The sequence below is a fragment of the Oryctolagus cuniculus genome, chromosome 10 (genome assembly GCF_051225735.1).
Source record: "Oryctolagus cuniculus isolate XC-2025 breed Fujian yellow rabbit chromosome 10, ASM5122573v1, whole genome shotgun sequence".
Taxonomy (NCBI): Eukaryota; Metazoa; Chordata; class Mammalia; order Lagomorpha; family Leporidae; genus Oryctolagus; species Oryctolagus cuniculus.
The window spans coordinates 28,468,901-28,481,069 of NC_142876.1; the positions used below are offsets into that span (position 1 = coordinate 28,468,901).

At 48.7% G+C, this 12,169-nt stretch overlaps 1 protein-coding gene across 1 annotated transcript in view; it reads left to right on the forward strand.

Moving 5' to 3' along the window:
* Positions 1-5,690, forward strand: part of ACAA2 (acetyl-CoA acyltransferase 2) — a 34,321-nt gene extending 28,631 nt beyond the window's left edge. Inside the window, exons 8-10 of the mRNA XM_002713530.6 lie at positions 1,705-1,775; positions 3,945-4,099; positions 5,274-5,690. Coding sequence (XP_002713576.1) covers positions 1,705-1,775; positions 3,945-4,099; positions 5,274-5,358 — 311 coding nt within the window. The 3' untranslated portion in view covers positions 5,359-5,690. The remainder of the gene's footprint in view (positions 1-1,704; positions 1,776-3,944; positions 4,100-5,273) is intronic.
* Positions 5,691-12,169: the final 6,479 nt, after the last annotated feature.

Genomic DNA, 12,169 nt, shown 5'->3' on the forward strand with positions numbered 1-12,169 from the left:
AGTGTCCCGCAGGGTCAGGTGCCGCCCTCACGCAGAGGCTCGTCTGTCACTTACAGTATGGGTGAAACACGGGCACCTGACGCCTAAGCAGGGAGAATAGGTTAGTGAGCACCTCTCAGGGGCGGGTTCCCCACTGCAGTTTAAGGAGAGCAGATGTGGGTTCTGCAGCTGTCTAACCCAGAGCAGTGCTTAGCCCTGCCCAAACAGCGGCAGCCCCAGGAAAGAGCGAGCCGGGACTCAGCGGAGATGGCGCAGGGGAAGTCACGGCGCTGGAAAGACAGCGTCCCTGCCACTCCTGGGCTGGCCCGGTGGGGCTGGTGGGGGGACCAGGAGCCTCTGCTGGAGCTGCTCCGGCGCTTCCTGTTACTGAGAAGACTGAAAACCCATTCCGAGCAAAATGATGAGAAGTCCCTCACTGTCAGCGGCAAGAGCCTGGACAGCTGTGTCTCGCTTTCCTAACGAGAATGCTGAACCTCCCTGAGCCCTGGCAAACAGCAGTAGGGCCTGGAAAGAGTCCTTTAAAACTCAGCTTGCTGCCAGGCACACTGCTGCTCTTGGCTGCCCTTGAACTCCGGCGAGCATGTCGGGTCGTGCTTGCTGTGCCGAGGGAGGCAGGCACGGGTGTACCGTGTCATGGCGTCGTCAGCTCTCCATTCTCTGTATCTTTCACCACTCCCGGACTGTGCGCTCCCGACCGTTGGGGGACTGGCGCTTTAGGCGTGACTACCCACCCACCTAGACATTCAAAGAGAATGTGGAATTCGATTCTGTTACATCAGTAGCCACGTGGAACTGGCGCTTCAAGTTGGAAAGCATTAAGGAGGTGTTGCTAAGAGCAGACTCACCTGGGGACAGAATTCGCTCACACCCGTCCGTCTTCCTGCAGCGTTTGTGAAGGCTGAGCTCCGTGTTACCCGGCACACCTGTGACACTCGGTGCAGGACCCGTGACTGCTTGGAATCAGCACATCGCACCTGTTTTCCTTTGTAGACATTTGAGACAGTTTTGTTCTCTTAGAGCAAACAGAAGTAGATCGTCTCTAACCAGACTTTTTTTTTTAACTTTTTGAGGAAAAAAATGCCAATTTACTGAAAAATTATGAGCAGTATTAAACTGTCTGAAACTGCAATGTCAGAAATCCAGGGGACAGTGTTTATTTCAGAAGTCCTGTTGGGCCGGTTTGCATTTCTTGAGTTGGGGTCCTGTTGTGTTTAAATTCGCTGCCTACCGTGGAGTGTCACTTAGTTTAACATCTTGCTGTACCCCTGGAGACGCTGCTGGGTTTTTATTTTTGAATCCAGATGGACCTGCAGATTCAGAGCAGAGCCAGTTACTTCTGTGCCACACCTGTGGTGGCTTGTAGGAGAGCACTCTGTCTGCTGTGCCATTTGACATCCAGTGTGGTCTGTCACTGACTAAAATCCCACACGCGACTCCTTTGGCTCTTTGAGCTCTCACAGCCATTTATGGTAGAACTTTCCATGTAAGTCTCTCATCTGCAATTTAACAGCATAAATAGCTTATCACCTTGGTCCCACTTTCTGTTCCCTTATTGTCACATCATGTACTATGTGTTGTCCAAGTAGCAAGACTGAGGCGACTAATAACTCAGATTTCTTTCTTGCTTGTTCAGTGAAGACGGAAAAGCTTTTTGAGTAAGTAAGATGGTGTTTATTTCTGTATATGATTTTTATTCTTCTACAGGTCCTGTCCCTGCCATCAATGGGGCGCTGAAGAAAACAGGGCTGAGTCTCAAGGACATGGACTTGGTAGAGGTGAGTGTTCTGTTTGTAATATGAATAAACCAGCTACTTTGATAGCATAGATGGCTTTAGCTGGGCACTTTCTAGCCCTTTTTGTTTCAACGCTGCTAACCTTCTCACAGGATGAATTTCTAAGTGTTACTTTCATTAAATGCCCCATATTGGCCATTTTCCCCACCAATCAAAATGTTTTACTTGTGAAAAGCGTTCAGCCTAGCGGTAAAGGAGTCGGTTAAGATGCCTGTGTGCTCCGTCAGCATGCCGGGTGCAGTGCCAGCTCTGGCTGCTGACTCCAGCGTTCTGCTAGTGCACACCCTGGTAGACAGCAGTGTCCCTGCCACCCACATGGGACATCTGGATTGAGTTCCTGGCTCCCAACTTCGGCCCAGCCCAGCCCAGGCCAGGCCATTTTAGGCATTTAGGGAATGAATCGGTAGATGGGAGACAGCTCCTTTCCTGTCTCTCTCACTCTCTCACTCTCACTCTCTCCATTCTCAAATTTAAAAATATTTTAAAACATGCTTTACTTACATATGTATAGCCCAAAGCCTTATTTTGCTACTAAAATAAAATTTGGAAACTTCTTAGAACTGTATACAACTTCACTGCAGTTTAGACACCTGGCTTCAGCCAGCCAAGTCCTGGCTGTTGCATCCATCTGGGGAATGAACCAGCAGGTAGAAGATATCTCTCGCTCTCTCTCTCTTTCTCTCTCTTTCTCTTTCTCTCTCTCTCTCTCTCTCCCTCCCTCCCCAACTCTGCCTTTCAAATAAATATATAAATCTTTGAAAAAAATATTTTTCGTAAAAAGCAGAAAACCATATTCTATGTCTAGTTCTTTAAAAATTATTTTATAAAAAAGCATTATCTAGATGGTGCTTAATCTAGATGTTTCATACTATCTGCACCTATCTTTGGCTTTTATCTTGTGGCTTGATATTCATCATAATTTTTGACACTGAAAACTTAAACTTTTTTAAAAAGATTATGTGAAAGAGAGGGTGTGTGTGCTCCCATCTACAGGTTCACACCCAAAATGCCTACAGCAGAGCTGGGCAGGCCAGAGCCAGGATCTGGGAAGCCAGTCCACGTCTCCCATGTGCATGGCAGGGACCCAAATACTCAGAGCCATTACCTCTACCTCCCAGGGTGTGCATTGGCAGGAAGCTGGAATTTGGAGCAGAGCTGAGACTCAAACCCAGGCACTTCAGTATGGGATGTGGGTGCCTCAGCCTACTTCTTAGCTGCTTGGCCCAGGAAACTTAAATTTATGGGTGGAGTGATTTTTTTTTTTTTTTGAAGATTTATTTATTTATTTGAAAAACAAGAGTTAGAGAAGAAGAAACAAAGAGAGATCTGCTATGGCCTGGGAAAGCGGTGGAGGATGGCCCAAGTCCTTGGGCCCCTGCACCCGCAGGGGAGACCCAGAAGAAGCTCCTGGCTCCTGGCTTCGGATCGGCACAGCGCCGGCCGTTGCGGCCACCTGGAGATGGGCCAGCGGGTGGAAGACCCCTCTCTCTCTAACTCTTTCAAATAAATAAAAAAATAAATCTTTAAAAGAAAAAGGAAAAAAAGGAAACAGAGAAATCTTTCATCCGCTGGTACCCTTCCCAAATGGTCAAAACGATCAGGGCCGGGCCAGGCTGAAGCTAGGAGCTTCTTCTGGGTCTCCTCCGTGGGCGCAGGGCCGCAGGACTTGGCCATCTGCTGCTGCCTTCCCAGGCGTGTTAAGCTTGGAGCTGGATCAGAGGCAGAGCAGCCAGGACTCACATCCCACAGGGATGCTGGAGCTGCAGCGGGCTTAACCCACTGAACCACTGTGCCGCCCTGGATTTTTTTCTTTTCAATGTTAATGTTAGAACAAAGGTATCTTAACACTTAGCATAATGAAAACAAGAGGTGGAAAGGGAAGTACTTAAAGATGGACTATGTACTTTCTACATTTTGGAAGTACTTGAAAATTTTAGACAATTAAGCCTGTGCTACTTAGCATTGGGAAATAACTAATACGCCAAAGGAAATCTCTCTCTTTAAATCTTTAAAAAAAAAAAAATAAAGAAAGAAAAGATAAGTTCAAAAACCTTCTGAGGTAATTTTCAAAGGAAGACACCACAGATTGGCCGTTCTGTTAGAAATCAGTTTGAGTGAGGATTTTTTATCAGTGTTAATTTTTTTTTTAAGGTGAATGAAGCATTTGCTCCCCAGTACCTGGCTGTTCAGAAGAGTTTGGATCTTGACCCAAGCAGAACCAATGTGAATGGAGGAGCCATCGCTTTGGGGCACCCTCTGGGCGGATCTGGTACAAGAATCACTGCGCACCTGGTGCATGAATTAAGGTACTCGCTAGAAATCGCTGTGTTTCAGACTTGCCGTTTTCTGTTGGAATGCATTAATTTAGATTTCCTAGAACACTCCAGCTTTCTTCACTCCCCCTCCCTGGTGCTTACCAGGAGCAAGGTGTAGGCAGCGCTGTTCAGGTGGCCTTGGAAATGAGGCAGCCGGTGTGTTAGAGGCTCCCTGTCTGGGATCGGAGCTCCTCCTCATGCTTGCTCTGTACACAGGGCAGCCTCTCAGCACACGTTCCCGGATGGACCAGGGTGTGGGTGCTTCCTCCCTGGTGCTGGGGCACTGCCGTGAGAGAGAACGGGCCTTGGCTCTCATGACACCTGCAGCGTAAGCCAGTTACAGGGGTAACAGAAACTTACTGAAGAAAAAATACGCGTTCTGGTGCCATCGTTTAAGGCACTGAAGCAGAGGGACTGTTTTTTTCCAGAGTTCCAGGAGGAGCGGTCGTGTGTTGGACAATTGGACAATATGTAGTTCTGATAACAGCTCTTCCTCCTAGCACAGTGTCTTTTGGACCATTTTGCCCTGTTCACAGGAAAATTACAAACAAAACCAATATTTCAGGCTGAGAAATCAATCAGACTCCATGTCAGGCTAGAAACAGTCATCTCATCTCACTTAATGATTCACTGAGTTAAAATGAGTAATTGACATGTACAAAGTAATTCTTGGATAATTTTCTCAAAGTCATTGTATCAGGACTGAGGAATGAGAACAGGTGATTCTTTTTTAAAAGAATTTTTTAAAAGAGTCTAATTTCTGTGAAAGAGACATAAACTATTTGTAAACTAGCTACCCTGTGCTATCAACACTTCATCGGTTAATTTACCCTGAAGCTCCCTTAAGACCCCGAAAGCGTACAGACCAGAGACTGTGTGTGCAGTTCCCCTCCCTCAGCCCGGCCGAGTGCACCTGAGTCACCTCCCACAGCACTCCTGAGCCTGCCTCTGTCTTTCAGTTCCTCTCGTTTCTCCTTGCTACAAATATGCAGCTTTCCCAATTCTGTCACCCGTTACGACTGTGAGTCAGTACTCAGGACTGGAGACGACATGGAGAAGATGAGCTGAATAAGAGAGAATCCTGCAGATGTGACTAATGAATTAATTAATACAGCGAATTCTACTCTTTAGCAGAGTAAATTTCAGCTGCTGCTTGCTTTCGTAGGCGTCGAGGTGGAAAATACGCTGTTGGCTCAGCGTGCATTGGAGGCGGCCAGGGTATCGCAGTCATCATTCAGAACACAGCCTGAGGAGAGCAAGGAGTCCACCGGGCCCCACGCGCACTTGGCCTGGCCACGGCCCTGTAGGTGACCGTCCGAGCAGCTGCCACCCGGCTGTGCCTTGCTCCAGAAGCAGGGATTGAGTTCGCTCAGCCCATAGTGGGGCAGGAGTGCATTGGTCGTGAATAAGAGCCTGTGCCACAAGCAGGCCCTCTCACATTCACACCAACTATGATGTACTTCTGAACTAAAAGCCAACTATAAAAGGCCTTAAAAGAGATTGTATCCTTGCCAAACAGCCACCACATATGCCTTAGATAATGTGATTACAAGGAAACTGAATAAATATTGCCTTAACTTCAGCTAATCTTTTCTTGTCATTAATTATAGTTACAGTTCTTTTTAACTGTGCTAAAATTCACATCACATGAACTTGATCATTTGAACCTTTCCTAAGCCTACAGTTCAGTGGCATCAAGTGCACTTCCGCAACCATCAGCTTCTGTCTCCAGAACTCCGTTCATCTGGCGAAACTGAAGCTGTGTCCCTGGGAAATGGTAGCTGCTCATTCCCCCTTCCCCCAGTCCCTGCTGCCAGATGTCTGTGAACTTGACAGTTCCGGGGACTGCCTGTCAGGGGAAGCATTCAGTTTGTGCTGTCGTGACTGGCTTAGCTCACCTAGCACGATGTCTTTGTGGTTCATGCATGTGTCGTCCAGGTCAGAATTTCCTTCTTTAACAGAGCATATCCCATTGTATGTGTTCCCACATCTTCTTGGGCATTCATCTGCCAGTGAGCACTGGGCTTGCTTCCACCTCTTGCAAATAACACAGCTGAGAATGTGGGTGTGCAGAAGTCTCTGCGGGTCCCTGCGTTCAGGTCTCTGAGCTGTGCCCCAAGTGGAGTTGCTGCGCCATCTGGTTATCCTGTTTATTTTTTGAGGAGAAAACACTGGTGTGTCGGGGCAGCATCATTTTGCATTTCCACCAACAGTGCACAAGGGGCCCGGTTTCTCCACTTCCTCGCCACACTTGCTAGTTGCTTTTTGGTAGCAGGCTGACAGGTACAGAAAAGATGGCAGGTTGTCGTTGGGCTCTCCCCTCCCCAGTGCTCAGCGCTGCCGAGCATCTTTGCATGCACTTACTGAGCACCTGGAAAGCTTTGGAGAAATGTCTGTCACATCCTTTGCCTATTTTTTAATCAACTTGTTTTTTTGTTCTTATTGTCACTGAGCTATCTTCTGTTATTTTTTAAGTGTTTTGAAAACCAGTTTGTGTGCTGAGTATTTTTCATAATTCATTCTAAGCTAAATGTCCAAAGAACAGAATTACTGAGGCAGGCGCTGTGGCGGAGCGGGTTAACTCCCATATGGGCGCTGGTTCGAGACCCAGCTGCTCCACTTCCGATCCAGCTCTCTGCTTTGGCCTGGGAAAGCAGTGGAGGATGGCCCAAGTGCTTGGGCCCCTGCATCTGCAGGGGAGACCCAGAAGAAACTCCTGGCTCCTGGCTTCAGATCAGCGCAGCTCCAGCCGTTGCAGCCATCTGGGGAGTGAACCAGTGGATGGAAGACCTCTCTCTCTCTGCCTCTCCTCCCTCTGTATAACTCTGACTTTCAAATAAATAAATGAATCTTGTTTAAAAAAAAAAAAAAATAATTACTGAGGTTGATCTTGGTGTTGATCAATGAGGTTGTGTTGTTTCCCTAGGTGCTGATTATGCACCCTGACTCTTTATATACACCCCAGTGTGATCACGGGCTCTCCAGGGAGGATTTAAATACACTTGGATGGGAGCATGGATTCTCTAGGGAGCATTGATGCTCACGTTAGCGACCCTATCTTACCTAGAAAATTTGGGCCCTATAAAAGGCTCGGTTATGTCTCAGACGAAGGCATGTGACACCCCTTGCACCCACTATTAGGTGCTCCCAGCAGTCAGAAAGGAACGTCACCCTTAATGCCTGCCACACTGAGACAGTAGGAGGCCACCCTTACAGATCACTGGGCTTATGCTGCAATGTTGGGAAGCCCCCCTGAATGCCCGAGACCAGAATTTTGCCTGGATTTCACCCTCCTGTCTTTAGCCTCCCCAGTGTATCTAATCACTTCCTATGCTCACTGCTTTTCCATAGGACACCTCTAACCTGAAAGTCCCCAGCAGGGCACGGGTCTCCCAGGGAACGTTGGCAGTATTTGGAGACATGTTTGGTTATCATGGGTTGGAAGGGGTGTTGCTGGCTTCCAGTGGGCGAAGGGCACGGACATTACCAAACATCCCCTGGTGCACAGGACAGCCCTTGCAACAAAGCACTAACTGGGCGAAATGTCAAGGGCACTGCTGTTGCGAAATTCTGTTCTAACATTTAATCTACCCATTGGTTTCTCACGTCATCTCCCCGTCTGTGTTTATGTGCATACGGGGGAGGGGAGTGTACACACACATTTTTTTTTTAAAGATTTATTTATTTGAAAGACAGTTACAGAGAGGTAGAGAGAGAGGTTTTCCATCCTCTGGTTCCCTCCCCAGACAGCCACAGTGGCCAGAGCTGTGACCATCTGAAGCCAGGAGCCAGGAGCTTCTTCTGGGTCTCCCACATGGGTGCAGGGGTCCAAGGACTTGGGCCATCTTCTACTGCTTTCCCAGGCCATTACAGAGAGCTGGATCAGAAATGGGGCAGCCGGCATTCAAACTGGCACCCATATAGGATGCTGGCATTGCAAGTGGTGGCTTTACCTTCTCTGCCACAGCACTGGCCCCATGCTTTCTTTTAAATATAAAAGTATTTAGTCTTCCACATTCTCCTGCTGTGACTATAAACCTGTATTGAGACTTGAGAGAGCAGCTGGGAAGGCCAGGTGAACGGGACCAAGTAATGGAACTGTGACCATTCTTACTCTGTAGAGAGCAAGCTCCTCATTAGCACAGGGGTCCTAAGGGTCCCACCTGGAGAAGCCCTTTTTCCCTCTTGCCCCACAGGTCTCGGGGTCCAGAGGCAGGTCTGGCCCCGCTGCCACCAGTGCTACCCACAGACCAGTCCTCCCCCTCCTTTGCAGAACCTTGAGCTTCAGTCTCATCAGCTGTGCTGCCTGCTGCCAGCCTCACTTCTGCCTCCAGGCTATATTACCTCTGCCCCTGTCTACCTTCATTGTTTTGGGTGGGTTTTGTTTTGTTTGTTTTTTGTTTGAAACATTGGATCATGTCTTGATTTTCAGAAACTTTAGCATCTGGTTGGTCAAGGAGCTCTCGGCTCCTTGCCAAAACACCAATGACTACTCTGTATCAGATGCTAATCACTTCATCTGCTCACCTTTGGTCATCTCGTGGATTTATTTACGGGTGGAAATGCCATTGCCTTTGAACCTTAAGGTCAAAACTCCCTCTCCCCTGACTGCAGCCCCCAGACATTGTGACTTCCTGCAGACGTAGCCCACAGCGGCAGCCTCATGCAACATCAGGCATCGACCCCACTGGCTTCTTGCCTTCAGCCTGCCTGCCTTCCTGTCTTAGAGTCCATGTTTTATTCTTTTTCTCCCTTGAGAACTCCCAGAACTTGCCCTGTTCTGTTTGACTCTGTTCTGTTTGACTGGATACCTGCTAAGGCAAGTCCCTGCTGCCTGTTGTTAACTTCATGAAAGATCCATAGGGATTTTCACTTAAATCAAACTGAATTTACAGATTTTGGATTTTTTGGGGGAAAATTGACATCTTTACAATTCTGAATCTTATGGGTAACTGTAGTTCATCTTATAATGTGCTCATTTTATTCATTGATGAGTATTAGCAATGTCTTGATAAAGGACTAGGAATATTTTCTTTGACAAGTCCTAATTCATTCATTCCTTTTAAAAATGTTTTATTGTTTATTTTCACCTTATCTGAAAAGCAAAGAGAAAGATGGAAAGAGAGAGGATTTTGCATCTGCCAGTTCACGTCCCAAATGCCCACAACAGCCAGAGTTGGGCCAGCCCAAAGCCAGGAGCCTGGCGCTCCGTCCAGGTCTCCCTCGTGGGCGCAGGGGTCCAAGCCCCTGGCAGTCTTCTGCTGCTTCCCAGTGAGAACTGCTTTCTCCCCAGTCCCTGACTCCACGTCTCCACATGAGCATCCCAGCACTGCTGTCTCCTGCAGCTCGCATGCCTCTACCTGACTGCCACCTTGACCTTTCTCACAGGCTGCGTCGTCTCCAGTGGACCCCACGCAGTAACAGTTACTGTGCCCACGAGACCAACTCCTTCAGGTTCTTCTCAATTCCAGTAGCTTCCCTCAGTTCTGCCCGCTCCCTCGGCTCCCAAATCCGTGCCACCAGCACATCCGTCAGCCCCTCTTCCAGAATACATCTCACTCCATCTGTCTCCCCTCCACCTTCACCACCGCTGTCCAAGCCAGCAGAATCTGCCTGGAGTACCATGGGTGCCTTTGAAGGCTCCTGCCTCCGTTCTTGCCCCTCAGTCAGCCTCCAAGAGCTACCAGGGGCCTCTTCTAGAAACACATAGAATCTTCACTGTAATTTGCTATAAACTACCTACCTAATACCCTAACTCCTCACCTACTGTAGCTTACACGTGGTAGCCCTTAATATCTGGGTGGTCTGGCCCCCACTTCTTTCCAACCTAGTCTTGGCTCCTCCGGCTCCTAGTGCCTAGGTCACTCATTCTGGGCTACTCACATGCCATGTTCTCCCACGCTCCAGGGTGCCGGCAGCTCTGTCCTCTGCCTCTGTTTCCTCTGCTCATCCTTCAAGTCTCAGTCTCTCCCTCCGTAGTGAGGTTCTCTGCTCACCTTAAGTTCCTCTCTCCATGACACCCCACTGTAGCACCCTGACTGTGAGGAAGCTTTCTGAGTTTATATTCACTAAGTAGTCTGTTTGTTCTCTGATGCTCTCATTAGACTGGAAGCTAAAAACTTACCGTGCCTAGCACATGAATATGCACAATAATGTTGAGGGAATCAGTGGATGGATGGATAGATGGATGGATAAAAAATTGGTTGGATGGGTAGGTGGATGGATGCATAGTTGGATGGATGGATGGATGGATGATGTTTGAAAAAAATATAGCATAAAGTTCAAAATCATACAGAGGTAGAGCAAATTGCTGATGTCACACAATTTACCTTCTTCTGTCCCCACAGATTATCATGGCAGTGTCTGTGTGTATGTGTCTGCCCATGCGCACATCTGTGATTATGTATTTGCAGGAGAGACAGGGTGAAGAACCAGGGGAAAGATGTTTGCTGCCTGGTGTCACAGACCAGCAGAACGCATGGGGTGACTACGGGTCGTGTACTTTCAACCCAGTGGCGTGCTGGAGGGGGAGAATGCCAGATGAGTCATGGGTTGCCCCTAGGATGACAGTGGAGTTTATCGTCCAAAGTCAATCTTGAGAAGCGAAAGGGAACTCTATTGACGGTTACTTTAGGACAACAGGTATAAACTGGGATGTCAAAACTCCCTCCCTACCTTTTGTTATCCAAGGCACATTGCAGTGAGTCCACTTCAAGTTCAAGAGAGCTGAGGAAATATATTGAGTATGGGTTGCTGGGGATGAGTACTTGGTCAGGATGTACCTGAGTGCTTGACATCTCAGAAAACACTCAGAAGGGGAGAGGTAGCCTCATGGTGTCCAGGAGAAAAGCGGAGGGAACAAGAGTGCACGACTGTCCCAGCCCCTCTTCTGTTGGGGTAACAGAACACCTGAGATGGAGAAATTTATGAAGGAGAGGGGTTTGTTAGATGTCAGCACAGATCTGGCCGCCACATCTGCTTGGCTTTGTGTTGCTCCACGCATGATAGAAAGCAGAAAGATAAGCAGGTGCATGCAGACAGGACAACAGGACCAGCTGCTTCCAAACAGCCCACTCTCAGGGAGATCCTGTCCTGGGTAGAGTCCCCATCACCTTTCAAGACCGTTACACGGCACTGAACTTTCGACCTGAGTTCTGGACTCAGTGTGGACCGAGAGCCCGTGTGCTCAGGGAACAGCCCAGAGGCCAGCACGGCTGGAGTGAGCTGGCAGTGCGGTCGGAGCTGATCGGAGGGCGCGCTGGGTGCACAGCACGTAGAGCCTTGTCAGCCACTGGAGGGTCTTGGACTCCTTGCGTTGTCGGTGCGGTGGAGAGCCCTGCAGGCTTTTCAGTAGAGGGAACTCAGCTGACTCACATCGGAGGATGCTCTATTGCAGAGAACAGAGAGGGAAGCAGGGAGGCCAGTGCAGATGCTACTGCAGAAATACAGGCCAGAAAATTCATGGTGTCTCGGATCTGGGAGCCTGCAGTGCAGGTAGGGAGATGTGGTCAGATTCTAGATAGACTTTGAGAGAGAAATCTCTCAGATCAAATCTGATGGTGATTGGCTGAGTTGGCAGAGAGAGGACTGGGCTTGTTCTCTGAGCCACCGAGAGAGCAGCTGCAGAGCTGAGGGAAGACCAGTCCAGTTCTGACATCCACCTGAAGCCGAGCAGGTGCGTCTGGAGTTGGGCGTGTGGAGCTCTGCATCAGGATGGAGATACGGAGCTGCGAACCGCTGGCCTACAAATGGGGCTTGATGGGCAATGAGTGGCCTCCGTCGCAGGTGGACACACACGAGCAATGAAGGACCGTTCTTCCTCCTGTAAACACGCCTAGGTTTTCATTTCTGTGACTTTAAGGAAAATTTAAATGACAAGGGCATATACAAAACCAAGACATGGGCCGTAATATCATGTCTTGCTCACTTTACACAGAAAGTATCATGGCAGAAAAAGGGATGGGCGTTTGTTACCACTTGGGATGCGAACACCTCATAACAGAGTGCCTGTCCCGAGTCCCTGCTGCTCCACTTCCAATCCAGCTTCCTGCGATGCATAGT